Here is a 15,551-nt window from a genome sequence, read left to right on the forward strand (position 1 = left end):
CTAAGGCGACCCGTTCCCCTCTCAAAAAAGGGAGACTGAGAACCATGAAATTAAGAGCCCAGAGAATATCACGGTGGTCTGGGGTGCTTCGAGGGCTGGTCTGGAATAAATTGGAGGTGGCACGCAGGGTAGGAGCGCCGGGCCAACTGGGAGACCCAGCAACATAAAGGAAAAGTTGTTGGGGCTGAGGAGGCTTGCTGAGAGAGGGGAAGTGAGGGAAAGAGGTGATCTAGGGACACGGTGTGAATGAGGGGGGGGGATGAGATCACAGGGTTATTACTGGAAGACCCCTGAGGTAAGATGGCCACAGGGACAGGACGAGGCTGTCTTCTTAAGGGAGGAGACCACCCCTCATATTGTCTTATGCCCAATTTCTGCCTCCAAAGAAGAAAAAATAAAAACTAAAAGGCAGAAATGAAATCCACAAGCAGACAGCCCGCGCCACACCCTGGGCCTGGTGGTTAAAGATTGACTCCTGACCTAATCCGTTAGGTTATCTATAGATTACAGACATTGTATAGAAAAGCACTGTGAAAATCCCTATTCTGTTTTGTTCCGATCTAATTACCGGTGCATGCAGCCCCCAGTCACGCATCCCCTGCTTGTTCAATCAATCACGACCCTCTCACGTGCACCCACTTAGAGTTGTGAGCCCTTAAAAGGAACAGGAATTGCTCACTCGGGGAGCTCGGCTCTTGAGACAGGAATCTTGCCCATTCCCCGACCGAATAAACCCCTTCCTTCGTTAACTCAGCGTCTGAGGAATTTTGTCTGCGGCTCCTCCTGCTACATTCTGAGTGGGGAAAGGGACTATGGTAGTCTGAGGACCCCACAGAGTCAGGAAGATTGAGAGGTGAGAGTGCTGAACGGTGAGGGGCTTTGGGGCTAAGGGAAGTGCCCGGGACCCCACCTGACCCCAACGCTCACAGGCCAGGGGCAGAGGAGAAAAACGTGGGTGGACAGAGGGAGGCAGGCGGTCAGGGGAAGGCTCAGGAGGAGGGAGATCAACATCAACCTGCCCCGCCCCCTCCCCAGCCTGATAAAGGTCCTGCGGGCAGGACAGGACCTCCCAACCAAGCCCTCCAGCAAGGATTCAGGTTGGTGCTGAGTGCCTGGGAGGGACACCCGCCTACACTCTGCAAGAACTCAAAAAGGGAGATGAGGGGATCGTGGGAGGGAGGGAGGGAGGGAGGAGGGTGCCACTGATCCCCTGAACACCTGCCTCTGCCTCCAGAGTGCCCCTCCGGCCTCGCCATGAGGCTCTTCCTGTCGCTCCCGGTCCTGGTGGTGGTTCTGTCGATCGTCTTGGAAGGTAAAAGTGGGATGGGAGAATTGCGGAGTTGGAGATTTGGAAGAGTGAAGGTGGCTACAGGCCTGGGGTCCCGGCTTAGAGGACCTCTGAGAGCTCCGGGGCCCCTTCTGGGTCGTGGTTGCCCCATCGTGGTCGGGTGGGTCTCCAGGTTCTCCCAGGCTCAGTCCGGCAGGCGCCAAATCTGCGCAGGAGAGCCCTAGCAACCGATGACGTATTCACGCCCACACCTCTGGGATTGGCTGTCCTGCTTCGACAGCCTTGAAAGTGGGTAAGCTGGGTGGGGGGCTCTGGGAGAGGTCAGTGCTCAGTAAGGCAATAAGTTCCCAGCAGCTTGAGCCCCACCAGGTCACTCCAGTATTCCTCCCCATTCTTTTTTTTCTCTTGAGACGGAGTCTCGCTCTGTCGCCCAGGCTGGAGTGCAGTGGCGCGATCTCGGCTCACTGCAAGCTCCGTCTCCCTGGTTCACGCCATTCTCCTGCCTCAGCAGGACTACAGGCGCCCGCCACCGCGCCCGGCTAATTTTTTGTATTTTCAGTAGAGACAGGGTTTCACCGTGGTCTCGATCTCCTGACTTCGTGATCCGCCTGCCTCGACCTCCCAAAGTGCTGGGATTACAGGCGTGAGCCACCGCGTCCGGCCATTCCTCCCCATTCTAACCACATGATCCCCAAGGATCTCTATCCATCCCGGGATCCCAACCTAAGGGGGTTCCAATAACAAATTTTTGGCCGGGCAGGGTGGCTCACGCCTGTAATCCCAGCACTTTGGGAGGCCAAGGCGGGCAGATCACTTGAGGTCAGGAGTTCGAAACCAGCCTGGCCAACATGGTGAAACTTCGTCTCTACTAAAAATACAAAAAAATTAGCCAGGCGTGGAGGGACGTGCCTGTAGTCCCAGCTACTCGGGAGGCTGAGGCAGGAGAATCACTTGAACCCAGGAGGCGGAGGTTGCAGTGATCCAAGATCATACCACTGCACTCCAGCCTGGCTGACACAGCAAGACTCCGTCTCAAAACAAAACAAAACAAAACAAAAATAGCTGGGTGTGGTGGTGCACACCTGTAATCCCAGCTACTTGGGAGGCTGAGGCAGGAGAACTGCTTGAACCCGGGAGGTGGTGGTTGCAGTAGGCCGAGATCATGCCACTGCACTCCAGCTTGGGCTACAGAGCAAGACTCCATCTCCAAAAAAACAAAAAACAAAAAACAAATTTTGAACCCCTGCCCATCTTCCTGGCAGGCCCAGCCCCAGCCCAGGGGACCCCAGACGTCTCCAGTGCCTTGGATAAGCTGAAGGAGTTTGGAAACACACTGGAGGACAAGGCTCGGGAACTCATCAGCCGCATCAAACAGAGTGAACTTTCTGCCAAGATGCGGTTAGAACCCTTCCCAGGGCACGGGAGAGCTGGGGTGTGTTTTTGGGTGGAGACCTGGCAGATGGTCCAAGATGAACAGATTGAAAAAAAAAAACAAGTCCTGGAGAGGCTGACAACGTCCCTCTGGTCACACAGCTAGATCTCAAGGTGCTCAGACTTCAAGGACAGTTTCCCTGACTCCCATCCAGGCCATATTTTAAAAGATGGTCTTGGGCTGGGCACGGTGGCTCATGCTTGTAATCCCAGCACTTAGGGAGGCCGAGGTGGGCGGATTGCCTGAGGTCAGGAGTTCGAGACCAGTCTGACCAACATGGTGAAACCTTGTCTCTACTAAAAATACAAAAAAATTAGGCAGGCATGGTGGCGTGCACCTGTAATCCCAGCTAGTCGGGAGGCTGAGGCAGGGGAATTGCTTGAACCAGGAAGGTGGGAGTTACAGTGAGCCAACATTGTGCCAGCCTGGGTGACAGAAGGAGACTCTGTCTCAAAAAAAAAAAAAAAAAAAGATGGTCTTGCCCAGGTACGGTGGCTCACACCTGTAATTCCAGCACTATGGGAGGCTGAGATGGGAGGATTGCTTGAGCCCAGGAGTTCGAGACCAGCCTGACCAACATGGCGAGATCCTGTCTCCATTTAAAAAAAAAAAAAAAAAGATGGTTTTGTGAGGTAATGAAAATGAAGGCCCCAAGCTTGGCCAGACCTGGGTCCCCAGGCTGGAGTAGCACCCCTTACTTCCTGTGTGATCTTGACAGAGGGGCATTACTGTGAGCCTCAGTTTCCTCTCCTATAAACTGGTGGTTCTACAGGGAAGTAAAGGAGAAGGCCTATAGGGTGTCTGGTACATGTAGATGCTCAGTATATCATGAAACCCACCCTTGCTCCCTTTGGCAAGTTAGAGAGTCATTCATTCCTTAAAAAATATTTATTGAGCATCTGCTAAGTGCTGGAAACTGTTTCAATGTGGGGAATAAAACAGTGAAGAATGTGCCGAGCACGGTGGCTCACACCTGTAATCCCAGCACTTTGGAAGGCCGAGGTGGGTGGATCACTTGAGGTCAGGAGTGCGAGAACCCCGTCCCTACTAGAAATACAAAAAAAATTAGCTGGGCATGGTGGCCCATGCCTGTAGTCCCAGCTCCTCGGGAGGCTGAGGCGAGAGGATTGCTTGAGCCCCGGAGATTTAGGCTGCAGTGCGCCATGTTTGTGCCACTGCATTCCAGCCTGGGTAACAGAATGAGACGCTGTCTCAACAAAAAAAGAAAAGAGAAGAAAAGAGAAAAGAAAGACAGGGAGGGAGGGAGGGAGGAAGGGAGGGAGGGAGGGAAAATAGAGCCAGGCATAAAATTAGAAAGATCGTTTGGAGGCCAGGCACAGTGGCTCACACCTGTAATCCCAGCACTTTGGGAGGCCAAGGCAAGCAGATCACCTGAGGTCAGGAGTTCGAGACCAGCCTAACATGGAGAAACCCTGTCTCTACTAAAAATACAAAATTAGCCGGGCGTGATGGTGCATTCCTGTAGTCCTAGCTACTCGGGAGCCTGAGGCAGGAGAATCACTTGAACCCGGGAGGCGGAGGTTGCAGTGAGCCGAGATCATGCCACTGCACTCCAGCCTGGGCGACAAGGCGAGACTCCATCCCAAAAAAGAAAAAAAACTCCTGGCGTGGTGGCTCACGCCAGTAATCCCAGCACTGTGGGAGGCTGAGCAGGCGGATCACGAGGTCAGGAGTTCGAGACTAGCCTGCTCAACATAATGAAACCCTCTCTGTACTAAAAATACAAAAATTAGCGGGGTGTGGTGCCAGGCACCTGTAGTCCTAGCTACTTGGGAGTCTGAGGCAGGAGAATCACTTGAACCTGGGAGGCAGAGGTTGCAGTGAGCCGAGACAGTGCCATTGCACTCCAGTCTGGGTGACAGAGCGAAACTCCATCTCAAAAAAAAAAGGAAGGCATTGGTAGCAAGAGATGGCAGGCCGTGAAAGCCAGGCCAGGGTGAAGTGTTTCTTTTCTTTTTTTTTTCTTTTTTTTAAATTTTTTTTTTGAGACGGAGTCTCGCTCTGTCACCCAGGCTGGATTGCAGTGGCCTGATCTCGGCTCACTGCAAGTTCCGCCTCCCGGGTTCATGCCATTCTCCTGCCTCACCCTCCCGAGCAGCTGAGACTACAGGCACCTGCCACCACGCCAGCTAATTTTTGGTATTCTTAGTAGAGACAAGGTTTCACCGTGTTAGCCAGGATGGTCTCGATCTCCTGACCTGGCGATCCGCCCGCCTCGGTCTCCCAAAGTGCTGGGATTACAGGCGTGAGCCACGGCGCCCGGCCTTATTTTTTCTTTTTTGAGATGGATTCTCCCTCTGTTGCCCAGACTGGAGTACAGTGGTGCGATCTCGGCTTACTGCAACCTCCACCTCCCGGGTTCAGGCAATTCTCCTGCCTCAGCCTCATGAGTACCTGGAACTACAGGTGTGCGACACCACACATGGTATTTTTTGTATTTTTAGTAAAGACGAGATTTCACCATGTTGCCCAGGTGGGTCTCGAACTCCTGACCTCAAGTGATCCACCTACCTCGGCCTCCCAAAGTGTTGGGATTACAGGCGTGAGCCAAATGCCCAGCCAAGGGTAAAGTGTTTAGACTTCAACGTGCTTTGGTCCATCTGGGAAACTGAGGCACAGAAGTTGGCCCACCCAGCCCAGCGGTCCTCCTAATCCCACAGACAGTGGAGATGGAGATTCAGCAAGGGGAAGAGGTGGGAGTCAGGTAGCAGGCAGAATTTGAACAGCCTGGGAGGTAGCTGCACACAGTGACCCCCTTCCTTATTCCTCCCCACAGGGACTGGTTTTCAGAGACATTTCAGAAAGTGAAGGAGAAACTCAAGATTGACTCATGAGGACCTGAAGGGTGACATCCCAGGAGGGGCCTCTGAAATTTCCCACACACCAGCGCCTGTGCTGAGGACTCCCTGCATGTGGCCCCAGGTGCCACCAATAAAAATCCTATAGAAAATTCTCTCCTGAGTGCTTCTTTACTCTGGGGAAGGGGCTGCGGGAGAAGGTAAGGGCTTCCAGAGAGGGCAGGGGCTGCAGGAGAGGGCAGGGGCTAAACCTTAGGTACTCCTCACAAGCCCTCCAATGCCCTATCTACTTGGCCTGTGCTGAGGATGTTTTAACTCCATGGTCTCAAAAGAGTCTTCCTAAGAACCCTGCAAACTGGGCCTTATTAATCCCATAAGGGCACTGAGGCCCAGAGAGGTGAAGTTACTTGTATAAGGTCACACAGCCAGGAAGTGGAGAACTGGAACTAGATTGAACCCTCAGCCTAGCAATGTCACTATGCTACACTTTTCCTGGTGTGGTCTACCCGAGATGAGGGGCTGAGGTTTGTTTTTGTTTTTGTTTCTGTTTTGAGGCAGACTCACTCTCTCCCCAAGGATGGAGTACAGTGGTGTGATCTCAGCTCACTGCAACCTCCACCTCCCAGGTTCAAGAGACTATCCTGCCTCAGCCTCCCAAGTAGCTGGGATTTACAGGTGTGCGCCACCACACCCAGCTAATTTTTGTATTTTTAGTAGAAACAGGGTTTCATCATCTTGGCCAGGCTGGTCTCCAACTCCTGGGCTTAAGCAATCCTCCTGCCTTGGCCTCCCAAAAGTATTAGAATTACAGGCGTGAGCCACTGTGCCTGGCTCTTATGTAAAATTAAACCACATACACATGAGAAACAACCCTATGTAATTAAGATTTCTTTTTTTTTTTTTTTTTTAGAGATGGAGTCACCCAGGCTGGAGTGCAGTTGCACAATCTCCATTCACTGCAGCCTTGCAACCTCCACCACCTGAGTTCAAGGGATTCTCCTGCCTCAGCCTCCTGAGTAGCTGGGATTATAGGCATGTGCCACCACGCCCAGCTAATTTTTTTGTATTTTTAGTAGAGACGGAATTTCCCCATGTTGGCCAGGCTGGTCTCAAACTCCTGGCCTTAAGTGATCCACCCGTCTTGGCCTCCCAAAGTGCTGGGATTACAGGTGTGAGCCACCGCACCCAGCTTAAGATTTCATAAGAAAAATATTTGTAAGCCACATATCTAATAACGGGTTAATATTCAGGCTGGGTGAAGTGGCTCATGCCTGTAATCCCAGCACTTTGGGAAGACAAGGCGGGCGGATTACCTGAAGTCAAAAGTTTGAGACCTGCCTGGCCAACATGGTGAAACCCTGTCTCTACTAAAAATACAAAAAATTAGCCGGGTGGGGTGGCACATGCCTGTAATCCCAGCTGCTTGGGAGGCTGAGGCAAGAGAATCCCTTGAACCCAGGAGTTGAAGGTTGCAGTGAGCCAAAATGGCGCCACTGCCCTCCAGCCTGGGAGACAGAGTGGGACTCCATCTCAAAAAAAAAAAAATTCAAAATGTATAATATACAGTCCTAGTTGGGACATCAAACACTGCAGCCACTGTGGAAAACAGTATGGGGTTTCCTCAAAACATTAAAGATAGAACTCCCAAATGATCCTGCAATCCCACTTCTGGGTATTTATTCAAAAGAATTGAAATCAGGACCTTGAAGGGATACCTGCCCTCCCATGTTCACTGCAGGTCTGCTCAATACCCAAGATATGGAAACAACCTCAATGTTTGTCAACAGATGAATGGGTCAAGGAAATGTGGTCTCTACATGCAACGGAATGTAACGCATCCTTAAAAAGGAAACCCTGAGGCCAGGCTCTGTGGCTCACGCATGTTATCCCAGCACTTTCAGAGGTCAAGGCAGGAGGATCACTTGAGGCCAGGAGTTGGAGACCATCTTGGCCAACATGGTGAAACCCCGTCTCTACTAAAAATACAAAAAATTAGCCAGGCTTGCGCCTGTAATCCCAGCTACTCAGTAGGCTGAGGCGTGAGAATCGCTTGAACCCAGGAGGTGGAGGCTGCAGTGAGCCGAGATCATGCCACTGCACTCCAGCTGGGGCATCAGAGCAAGACTCAATCTCAAAACATAAAAGGAAATCCTGAAACTGGGCACAGTGGCTTATGCGTGTAATACCAGCACTTTGGAAGGCTGAGGTGGGAGGATCGCTTGAGGTCAGGAGTTCGAGACCAGCCTGGGTAACATGGTGAGACACCATCTCCACCAAAAAAAGAAGAAAGAGAATAAATAAATGTATAAATATTGCTCTCTGGGGTTAATGCATCCCCTTCTCCCCCAAATCAACCCTCCAAACTCCTATACTCTCCTGTCTTCTCACTCAGCAGCCTGTTAGAACTCAAGTCAGATTTTTTGTTTTTTGTTTTTTGAGACGGAGTCTCACTCTATTGCCCAGCCTGTACAGTGGCACCATCTCAGCTCACTGCAACCTCTGCCTCCCAGGTTCAGCCGATTCTCCTGCTCAGCCTCCCGAGTAGCTGGGACTACAGGCGTGTGTGTGCCACCACACCCAGCTAATTTTTGTATTTGTAGTAGAGACGGGGTTTCACCATGTTGCCCAGGTTGGTTTCGAACTCCTGAGCTCTAGCAATCAGCCCTCCTCGGCCTCCCAAAGTGCTGGGATTACAGGCATGAGCCACCATGGCCGGCCTCAAGTCAGATTATGCTCTTCCTCTGCTCAGAACTCTCCTGATTCTCTCAGAGTAAACCCAGAAGCACTTACCAAGGCCTACAAATGGGACACTACCCCGTCCACGATCGCCTCATCCCTGTCTCTCTCTCCATCACTCACAAGCAACTCTTTGCTATTCCTCCAATGTACTGGGCAGGTTCCCACCTCAGGGTCCTTGCAGTTACTGTTCCTCTTGCCTGGAATGTTCTTCCCCAGGGGTCCAGATATCTGCCTGGCTCCCTCCTCACTTCCTCCAGTTCTCTTCCAAAATCATCCCCTGCCAGACGTGGTGGCACACGCCTGTAATCCTAACTCTTTGAGATGCCAAGGTGGGAGGATTGCTTCAGCTCAGGAGTTCAAGATCAGCCTGGGCAATAGCAAGACCCCATCCGTTCTAAAAATAAAAATAAATAAAAAATAAAAATTAGCTGAGCATGGTAGTGGACACCTTGGGGTTCCAGCCACGTTGGCAGGCTGAGGTAGGAGGATGGCTTTGAATCAGGGAGGTTGAGGCTGCAGTGAGCCATGTTCTGAATTAGATACTGGTGATGATCGTGCAACCTTGCCAATATAGGAAAAACCATTGAACTGTACATTTTCAAAGGGTAAATTTAGCCGGACACGGTGGCTCATGTCTGTAATCCCAGCACTTTTGGAGTCCGAGGCGGGCAGATCACCTGAGGCTGGGAGTTCGAGACCAGCCTGACCAACATGGAGAAACCCCGTCTCTACTAAAAATACAAAAAATTAGCTGGGTATGGTGGCGCATGCCTGTAATCCCAGCTACTCCAGAGGCTGAGGCAGGAGAATTGCTTGAACCCGGGAGGCAGAGGTTGTGGTGAGCCGAGATCACACCATCGTACTCCAGCCTGGGCAACAAGAGCGAAACTCCGTCTCAAAAAAAAAAAAATTAATTAAGAAATTAGCCAGGCGTGGTGGTGGGTGCCTGTAGTCTCAGCTACTTGGGAGGCTGAGGCATGAGAATCGCTTAAACCCAGGGGGTGGAGGCTACAGTGAGCCTAGATTCCACCACCGCACTCCAGCCTGGGCAACAGAGTGAGACTCCATCTCAAAAAAATAAATAAAAGGGTAAATTTTATGGAATGTGAATCATAATTCAATTTTTTAACATGCGTTAGGAGGGACATTTCAAACTCTTTTTTACCCCAGACTTTCCTACCATCACCCAGAGTATCCAGCCAGGAGGGGAGTGGCTAGAGACACCAGAAGTTTAGCAGGGAGGAGGGCGTAGGGATTCGGGGAATGAAGGGATGGGATTCAGACCAGGGCCAGGACCCAGGGATGGAGAGAAAGAGATGAGAGTGGTTTGGGGGCTTGGTGACTTAGAGAACAGAGCTGCAGGCTCAGAGGCACACAGGAGTTTCTGGGCTCACCCTGCCCCCTTCCAACCCCTCAGTTCCCATCCTCCAGCAGCTGTTTGTGTGCTGCCTCTGAAGTCCACACTGAACAAACTTCAGCCTACTCATGTCCCTAAAATGGGCAAACATTGCAAGCAGCAAACAGCAAACACACAGCCCTCCCTGCCTGCTGACCTTGGAGCTGGGGCAGAGGTCAGAGACGTCCCTGGGCCCATGCCACCTCCAACATCCACTCAACCTCTTGGAATTTTGGTGGAGAGGAGCAGAGGTTGTCCTGGCGTGGTTTAGGTAGTGTGAGAGGGTCCAGGTTCAAAACCACTTGCTGGGTGGGGAGTCGTCAGTAAGTGGCTATGCCCCCACCCCGAAGCCTGTTTCCCCATCTGTACAATGGAAATGATAAAGACGCCCATCTGATAGGGTTTTTGTGGCAAATAAACATTTGGTTTTTTTTGTTTTGTTTTGTTTTGTTTTTTGAGATGGAGGTTTGCTCTGTCGCCCAGGCTGGAGTGCAGTGACACAATCTCATCTCACCACAACCTCCCCCTGCCTCAGCCTCCCAAGTAGCTGGGATTACAAGCATGTGCCACCACACCTGGCTAATTTTCTATTTTTAGTAGAGACGGGGTTTCTCCATGTTGGTCAGCCTCACCCTCCCAAGTAACTGGGATTACAGGCCTGTGCCACCACACCCGGCTAATTTTTTCTATTTTTGACAGGGACGGGGTTTCACCATGTTGGTCAGGCTGGTCTAGAACTCCTGACCTCAAATGATCCACCCACCTAGGCCTCCCAAAGTGCACAGATTACAGGCGTGGGCCACTGCACCTGGCCAAATTTTTAATTTTTTTCTAGAGATAGGGTCTTACTGTGTTGCCCAGGCTGGTGTCAAACTCCTGGGCTCAAGCAGATCCTCCTGCCTCAGCTTCCCAAAGTGATGGGATTATAGACGTGAGCCACGGCGCCCAGTCAGTAGCCCCCTCTTTGCCCCTCACTGAGCCCTACTGGATGTTCTTGGTTGTGTGACAGTTTCCCCATCTATTAAACAGAAACCCCTATAGCAGAGGGGACGATGAGGTTGGAAAATCAGGAGCATTGTTATGCTATTCTTGTGGGATCGGGGAAGCAGACATCTGGGTGGATGTTTGGGGAATGCTGGGCTCAGTTGAGGAAGTAGGGGGGCCCCTGGGGCTTACAGGGACTGGAAGCTCTGAGCTGGCCAGAGGGATGTTGCAATCCTGCCAGGGTCTTGTCTATGCTGTCCCTTTCACAACCATCCCCCTACCGCCAGGCTGACACGTGGTTGTGGGGGCACAAGGCCAGCCGAACTAGAGTCTGAGGCTGGGCTGAGGACACCCTCCCCATCAGCTGTCAGGGTCACTGGCGGTCAAAGGCAGCTGGTGGGGAAGGAATTGGACTCCAGCCCTGGGGGACGGATGTGGTGATGGTGGGAAGCAGGCTTGGTGCCAGGAGGGGCGTCAGAGGGTGAATAAGAGCAGATAGAGTGTTTGGGGGAGGTAGCCAGCCAAAGGGGGTGAGGCCCGGTGGAAGGGAAGAAGGGGCATACACTCAGAGCTTTGCAGCTGAGGGTTTTAATTTTTTGAGATGGAGTCTCACTCTGTCCCACCAGGCTGGAGTGCAGTGGCACAATCACAGCTCACTGCAGCCTCGAACTCCTGGGCTCAAGCAATCTTCCTACCTCAGCCTCTTGAGTAGCTGGGACTACAGGCGTGCGCCACCACGCTCAGCTAATTTTTGAACTTTTTTGTAGAGATGAGGTCTCCCTATATTGCCCAGGCTGGTCTCTTAACTCCCGGGCTCAAGCGATCCTCCTTCCTCAGCTTCCCAAAGCGCTGGGATTACAGGCATGAGCCACCATGCCTGGCCAATGCAGGTGAGGTTTTTAGTGTCCAGCTAAGGCGACCCCTTCCCTTTGCAAAAAAGGGAGACTGAAAATCATCAAGTTAAGAGCCCAGAGAATATCAGGGTGGTCTGGGATGTTTCAAGGGCTGGTCTGAAAGAAATTGGAGGTGGCACGCAGGGCAGGGTTGCGGGGCCAACTGGGAGGCCCCAGCAACATAAAGGAAAAGTTGTTGGGGCTGAGGAGGCTTGCTGAGAGAGGGGAAGTGAGGGAAAGAGGTGATCAAGGGACATGGTGTGAATGAGGGGGGGATGAGATCACAGGGTTATTACTGGGAGACCCCTGAGGGAAGATGGCCACAGTGACAGGACGAGGCTGTCCTCTGAGTGCGGAAAGGGGCTATGGTAGTCTGAGGACCCCCCAGAGTCAGGGAGATTGGGAGGTGAGGGTGCTGAATGGTAAAGGGCTTCGGAGCTAAGGGAAATGCTCAGGACCCCACCTGACCCCAACGCCCACGGGCCAGGGGCAGAGGAGAAAAACCTGGGTGGGCAGAAGGAGGCAATCTTCCAGGTGAAGGCTCAGGAGGAGGGAGATCAACATCAACCTGCCCCGCCCCCTCCCCAGCCTGATAAAGGTCCTGCGGGCAGGACAGGACCTCCCAACCAAGCCCTCCAGCAAGGATTCAGGTTGTTGAGTGCTTGGGAGGGACACCCGCCTCCACTCTGCAAGAACTCATAAAGGGAGATGAGGGGATCGTGGGAGGGAGGGAGGAGGGTGCCACTGATCCCCTGAACCCCTGCCTCGGCCTCCAGGGTGCCCCTCCGGCCTCGCCATGAGGCTCTTCCTGTCGCTCCCGGTCCTGGTGGTGGTTCTGTCGATCGTCTTGGAAGGTAAAAGTGGGATGGGAGAATTGCGGAGTTGGAGATTTGGAAGAGTGAAGGTGGCTACAGGCCTGGGGTCCCGGTTTAGAGGACCTCTGAGAGCTCTGGGGCCCCTTCTGGGTCGTCGTTGCCCCATCGTGGTCGGGTGGGTCTCCAGGTTCTCCCAGGCTCAGTCCGGCAGGCGCCAAATCTGCCCAGGAGAGCCCTAGCAACCGATGACGTATGGATCCCCACACCTCTGGGACTGGCTGTCCTCCTTTTATAGCCTTGAAAGTGGGTGATGGGGCGATGGGCTGTGGGAGGAGGTCAGTGCTGAGTAAGGCAATTCCCAGCGGCTTGAGCCCCACGCGGTCACTTCAGTATCCTCCCCATTCTAACCACATGATCCCCAAGGATCTCCTTATCTATCCCCGGGATCCCACCCCAAGGGGGTTCCAATAACAAATTTTTGGTGGGGCGTGGCGGCTCATGCCTGTAATCCCAGCACTTTGGGAGGCCGAGGCGGGCAGATCACTTGAGGTCAGGAGTTCGAAACCAGCCTGGCCTACATGGTGAAACCCCATCTCTACTAAAAATACAAAACAGCCAGGCGTTGTGGTGCGCGCTTGGCTACTTGGGAGGCTGAGGCAGGAGAACTGCTTGAACCTAGGAGGTGGAGGTTGCAGTGAGCCGAGATCGCACCATTTGACACAGCAAGTCTCCGTCTCAAAAACAACAACAACAACAACAACAACAACAACCAAATTTTGCACCCCTGCCCCATCTTCCTGGCAGGCCCAGCCCCAGCCCAGGGGGCTCCAGAAGTCTCCAACCCCTTTGATGGCCTGGAGGAGTTAGGAAAGACCCTGGAGGACAACACTCAGGAACTCATCAACCGCATCACACAGAGTGAACTTCCTGCCAAGATGTGGTTAGAACCCTTCCCAGGGCACGGGAGGGCTGGGGTGTGTTTGTGTGGAGCCCTGGAGGATGTCCAAGATGAACAGATTGAAAAAAAAACAAGTCCCAGAGAGGCTGACAGCATCCTTCTGGTCACACAGCTAGATCTCAAGGATCTCAGACGTCAGGGACAGTTTCCCGGACTCCCATCCAGGCCACATTTTAAAAGATGGTCTTGGGCTGGGCGCCGTGGCTCACACCTATAATCCTAACACTTTGGGAGGCCTAGGCGGGCGGATTGCCTGAGATCAGGAGTTCAAGACCAGCCTGGCCAACATGGTGAAACCCTGTCTCTACTAAAAGTACAAAAAATTAGCCTGACATGGTGGTGTGCACCTGTAATCCCAGCTACTCGGGAGGCTGAGGCAGGGGAATTGCTTGCACCAGTAAGGTGGGGGTTACAGTGAGCCAAGATTGCACCACTGCACTCCAGCCTGGGCGACAAAGCAACATTCCGTCGCAAAAGAAAAAAAAAAAAGATGGTTTTGCTTAGGTACGGTGGCTCACACCTGTAATCCCAGCACTGTGGGAGGATAGCTGGAGCCTAGGAGTTTGAGACCAGCCTGGCTAACATGGCGAGATCCTGTCTTCAAATTTTTTTTTTTTTTTTTTTTTTTTTTTGAGACAGAGTCTTGCTCTGTTGCCCAGGCTGGAGTGCAGTGGCGCCATCTCGGCTCACTGTAACCTCTACCTCCCCAGTTCAAGCAATTCTCTGCCTCAGTCTCCTGAGTAGCTAGGATTACAGGTGCCCACCACCACGCCCGGCTAATTTTTTTGTATTTTTAGTAGAGACGGGGTTTCACCATCTTGGCCAGGCTGGTCTTGAACTCCTGACGTTGTGATCCACCCGCCTCAGCCTCCCAAAGTGCTGGGATTACAGGCGTGAGCCACCATGCCCGGTGATCCTGTCTCTATTTAAAAAACAAAACAAAACAAAACAAAACAAAAAGCAAGCCAGCCCCGGATGATGAGCTGAGATCGCGCCATTGCACTCCAGCCTGGGCAACAAGGGCATAACTCCGTCTCAAAAAAAAAAGAAAGAAAGAAAGATTGATTGTTTGGAGGGAGAGGCAAAGGTCCTAAGTCAAGAAGGTCGATCAATAATCAAGAGCGGGTGGCATCCCAGGCAGGGGAACAGCCTGGGCATACGCAGGGAGGCTGGAAAGTACCTTTGAATGAGTAGGGGAACAGATAGGGCAAGGGCAGGCTGGAAGAAAGAGTTGGTAGCAAGAGATGGCAGGCCTTGAAAGCCAGGCCAGAGTGAAGTTTTCTTTTCTTTTCTTTCTTTCTTTCTTTTTTTTTTTTTTTTGAGACGGAGTCACACTCTGTTGCCTAGGCTGGAACATGGTGGTGTGATCTCAGCTCATTGCAATCTCCACCTCCCAGGTTCAAGCAATTCTCCTGCCTCAGCCTCCTGAGTAGCTGGGATTACAGGCGTGCACCACCTCGGGTGGCTAATTTTTGTAATTTAGTAGAGACGGGGTTTTGCCATGTTGGCCAGGCTGGTCTCGAACTCCTGACCTCCAGTGATCTGCCTGCCTCGGCTTCCCAAAGTGTTGGGATTACAGGCGTGAGCCAAATGCCCAGCCAAGGGTAAAGTGTTTAGACTTCAACGTGCTTTGGTCCATCTGGGAAACTGAGGCACAGAAGTTGGCCCACCCAGCCCAGCGGTCCTCCTAATCCCACAGACAGTGGGGATGGAGATTCAGCAAGGGGAAGAGGTGGGAGTCAGGTAGCAGGTAGAATTTGAACAGCCTGGGAGGTAGCTGCACACAGTGACCCCCTTCCTTATTCCTCCCCACAGGGATTGGTTTTCAGAGACATTTCGGAAAGTGAAGGAGAAACTCAAGATTGACTCATGAGGACCTGAAGGGTGACATCCCAGGAGGGGCCTCTGAAATTTCCAACACCCCAGCGCCCGTACTGAGGACGCCCTCCATGTGGCCCCAGGTGTGACCAATAAAAATCCTATGGAAAATTCTCTCTGGCCAGGCATGGTGGCTGACGCCTGTAACCCCAGCACTTTGGGAGGCTGAGGCAGGCGGATCACAAGGTCAGGAGATTGAGCCCATCCTGGCTAACACGGTGAAACCCCGTCTCTACTAAAAATACAAAAAAATTAGCCGAGCATGGTGGCAGGCGCCTGTAGTCCCAGCTATTCGGGAGGCTGAGGCAGGAGAATCGCTTGAAACCGGGAGGTGGAGCTTGCAGTGAGC

General features: G+C 52.5%; 2 protein-coding genes across 3 annotated transcripts; both read left to right on the forward strand.

Moving 5' to 3' along the window:
- Positions 1–683: 683 nt before the first annotated feature.
- Positions 684–5,694, forward strand: APOC1 (apolipoprotein C1). 2 transcript variants are annotated; one of them, XM_019015078.4, is made up of 5 exons: positions 684–853; positions 1,036–1,097; positions 1,235–1,312; positions 2,551–2,686; positions 5,518–5,694. In XM_019015078.4, the coding sequence occupies exons 3-5, from the start codon at positions 1,255–1,257 to the stop codon at positions 5,573–5,575; spliced, it is 252 nt and encodes an 83-aa protein (XP_018870623.1). In that variant the 5' UTR covers positions 684–853; positions 1,036–1,097; positions 1,235–1,254; the 3' UTR covers positions 5,576–5,694. The 2 variants fall into 2 exon arrangements, with proteins under 2 accessions (XP_018870623.1, XP_018870624.1); XM_019015079.3 differs by lacking the exon at positions 1,036–1,097.
- Positions 5,695–11,436: 5,742 nt separating this feature from the next.
- Positions 11,437–15,316, forward strand: LOC109024151 (apolipoprotein C-I, acidic form). The gene is made up of 4 exons (XM_055369707.2): positions 11,437–11,548; positions 12,328–12,405; positions 13,171–13,306; positions 15,140–15,316. The coding sequence occupies exons 2-4, from the start codon at positions 12,348–12,350 to the stop codon at positions 15,195–15,197; spliced, it is 252 nt and encodes an 83-aa protein (XP_055225682.1). The 5' UTR covers positions 11,437–11,548; positions 12,328–12,347; the 3' UTR covers positions 15,198–15,316.
- The last annotated feature ends 235 nt before the right edge of the window (positions 15,317–15,551 follow it).

Source organism: Gorilla gorilla, chromosome 20 (assembly GCF_029281585.2).
Source record: "Gorilla gorilla gorilla isolate KB3781 chromosome 20, NHGRI_mGorGor1-v2.1_pri, whole genome shotgun sequence".
NCBI classification, from domain to species: Eukaryota; Metazoa; Chordata; class Mammalia; order Primates; family Hominidae; genus Gorilla; species Gorilla gorilla.

Excerpts from the sequence above, each read along its gene's own strand:
- LOC109024151 (XM_055369707.2), top strand. The coding sequence starts at position 12,348 with ATGAGGCTCTTCCTGTCGCTCCCGGTCCTGGTGGTGGTTCTGTCGATC. Across the intron at positions 12,406-13,170 it reads TCTGTCGATCGTCTTGGAAG|GCCCAGCCCCAGCCCAGGGG; the intron begins GTAAAAGTGGGA and ends TCTTCCTGGCAG. Across the intron at positions 13,307-15,139 it reads GAACTTCCTGCCAAGATGTG|GGATTGGTTTTCAGAGACAT; the intron begins GTTAGAACCCTT and ends TCCTCCCCACAG.
- APOC1 (XM_019015078.4), top strand. The coding sequence starts at position 1,255 with ATGAGGCTCTTCCTGTCGCTCCCGGTCCTGGTGGTGGTTCTGTCGATC. Across the intron at positions 1,313-2,550 it reads TCTGTCGATCGTCTTGGAAG|GCCCAGCCCCAGCCCAGGGG; the intron begins GTAAAAGTGGGA and ends TCTTCCTGGCAG. Across the intron at positions 2,687-5,517 it reads GAACTTTCTGCCAAGATGCG|GGACTGGTTTTCAGAGACAT; the intron begins GTTAGAACCCTT and ends TCCTCCCCACAG.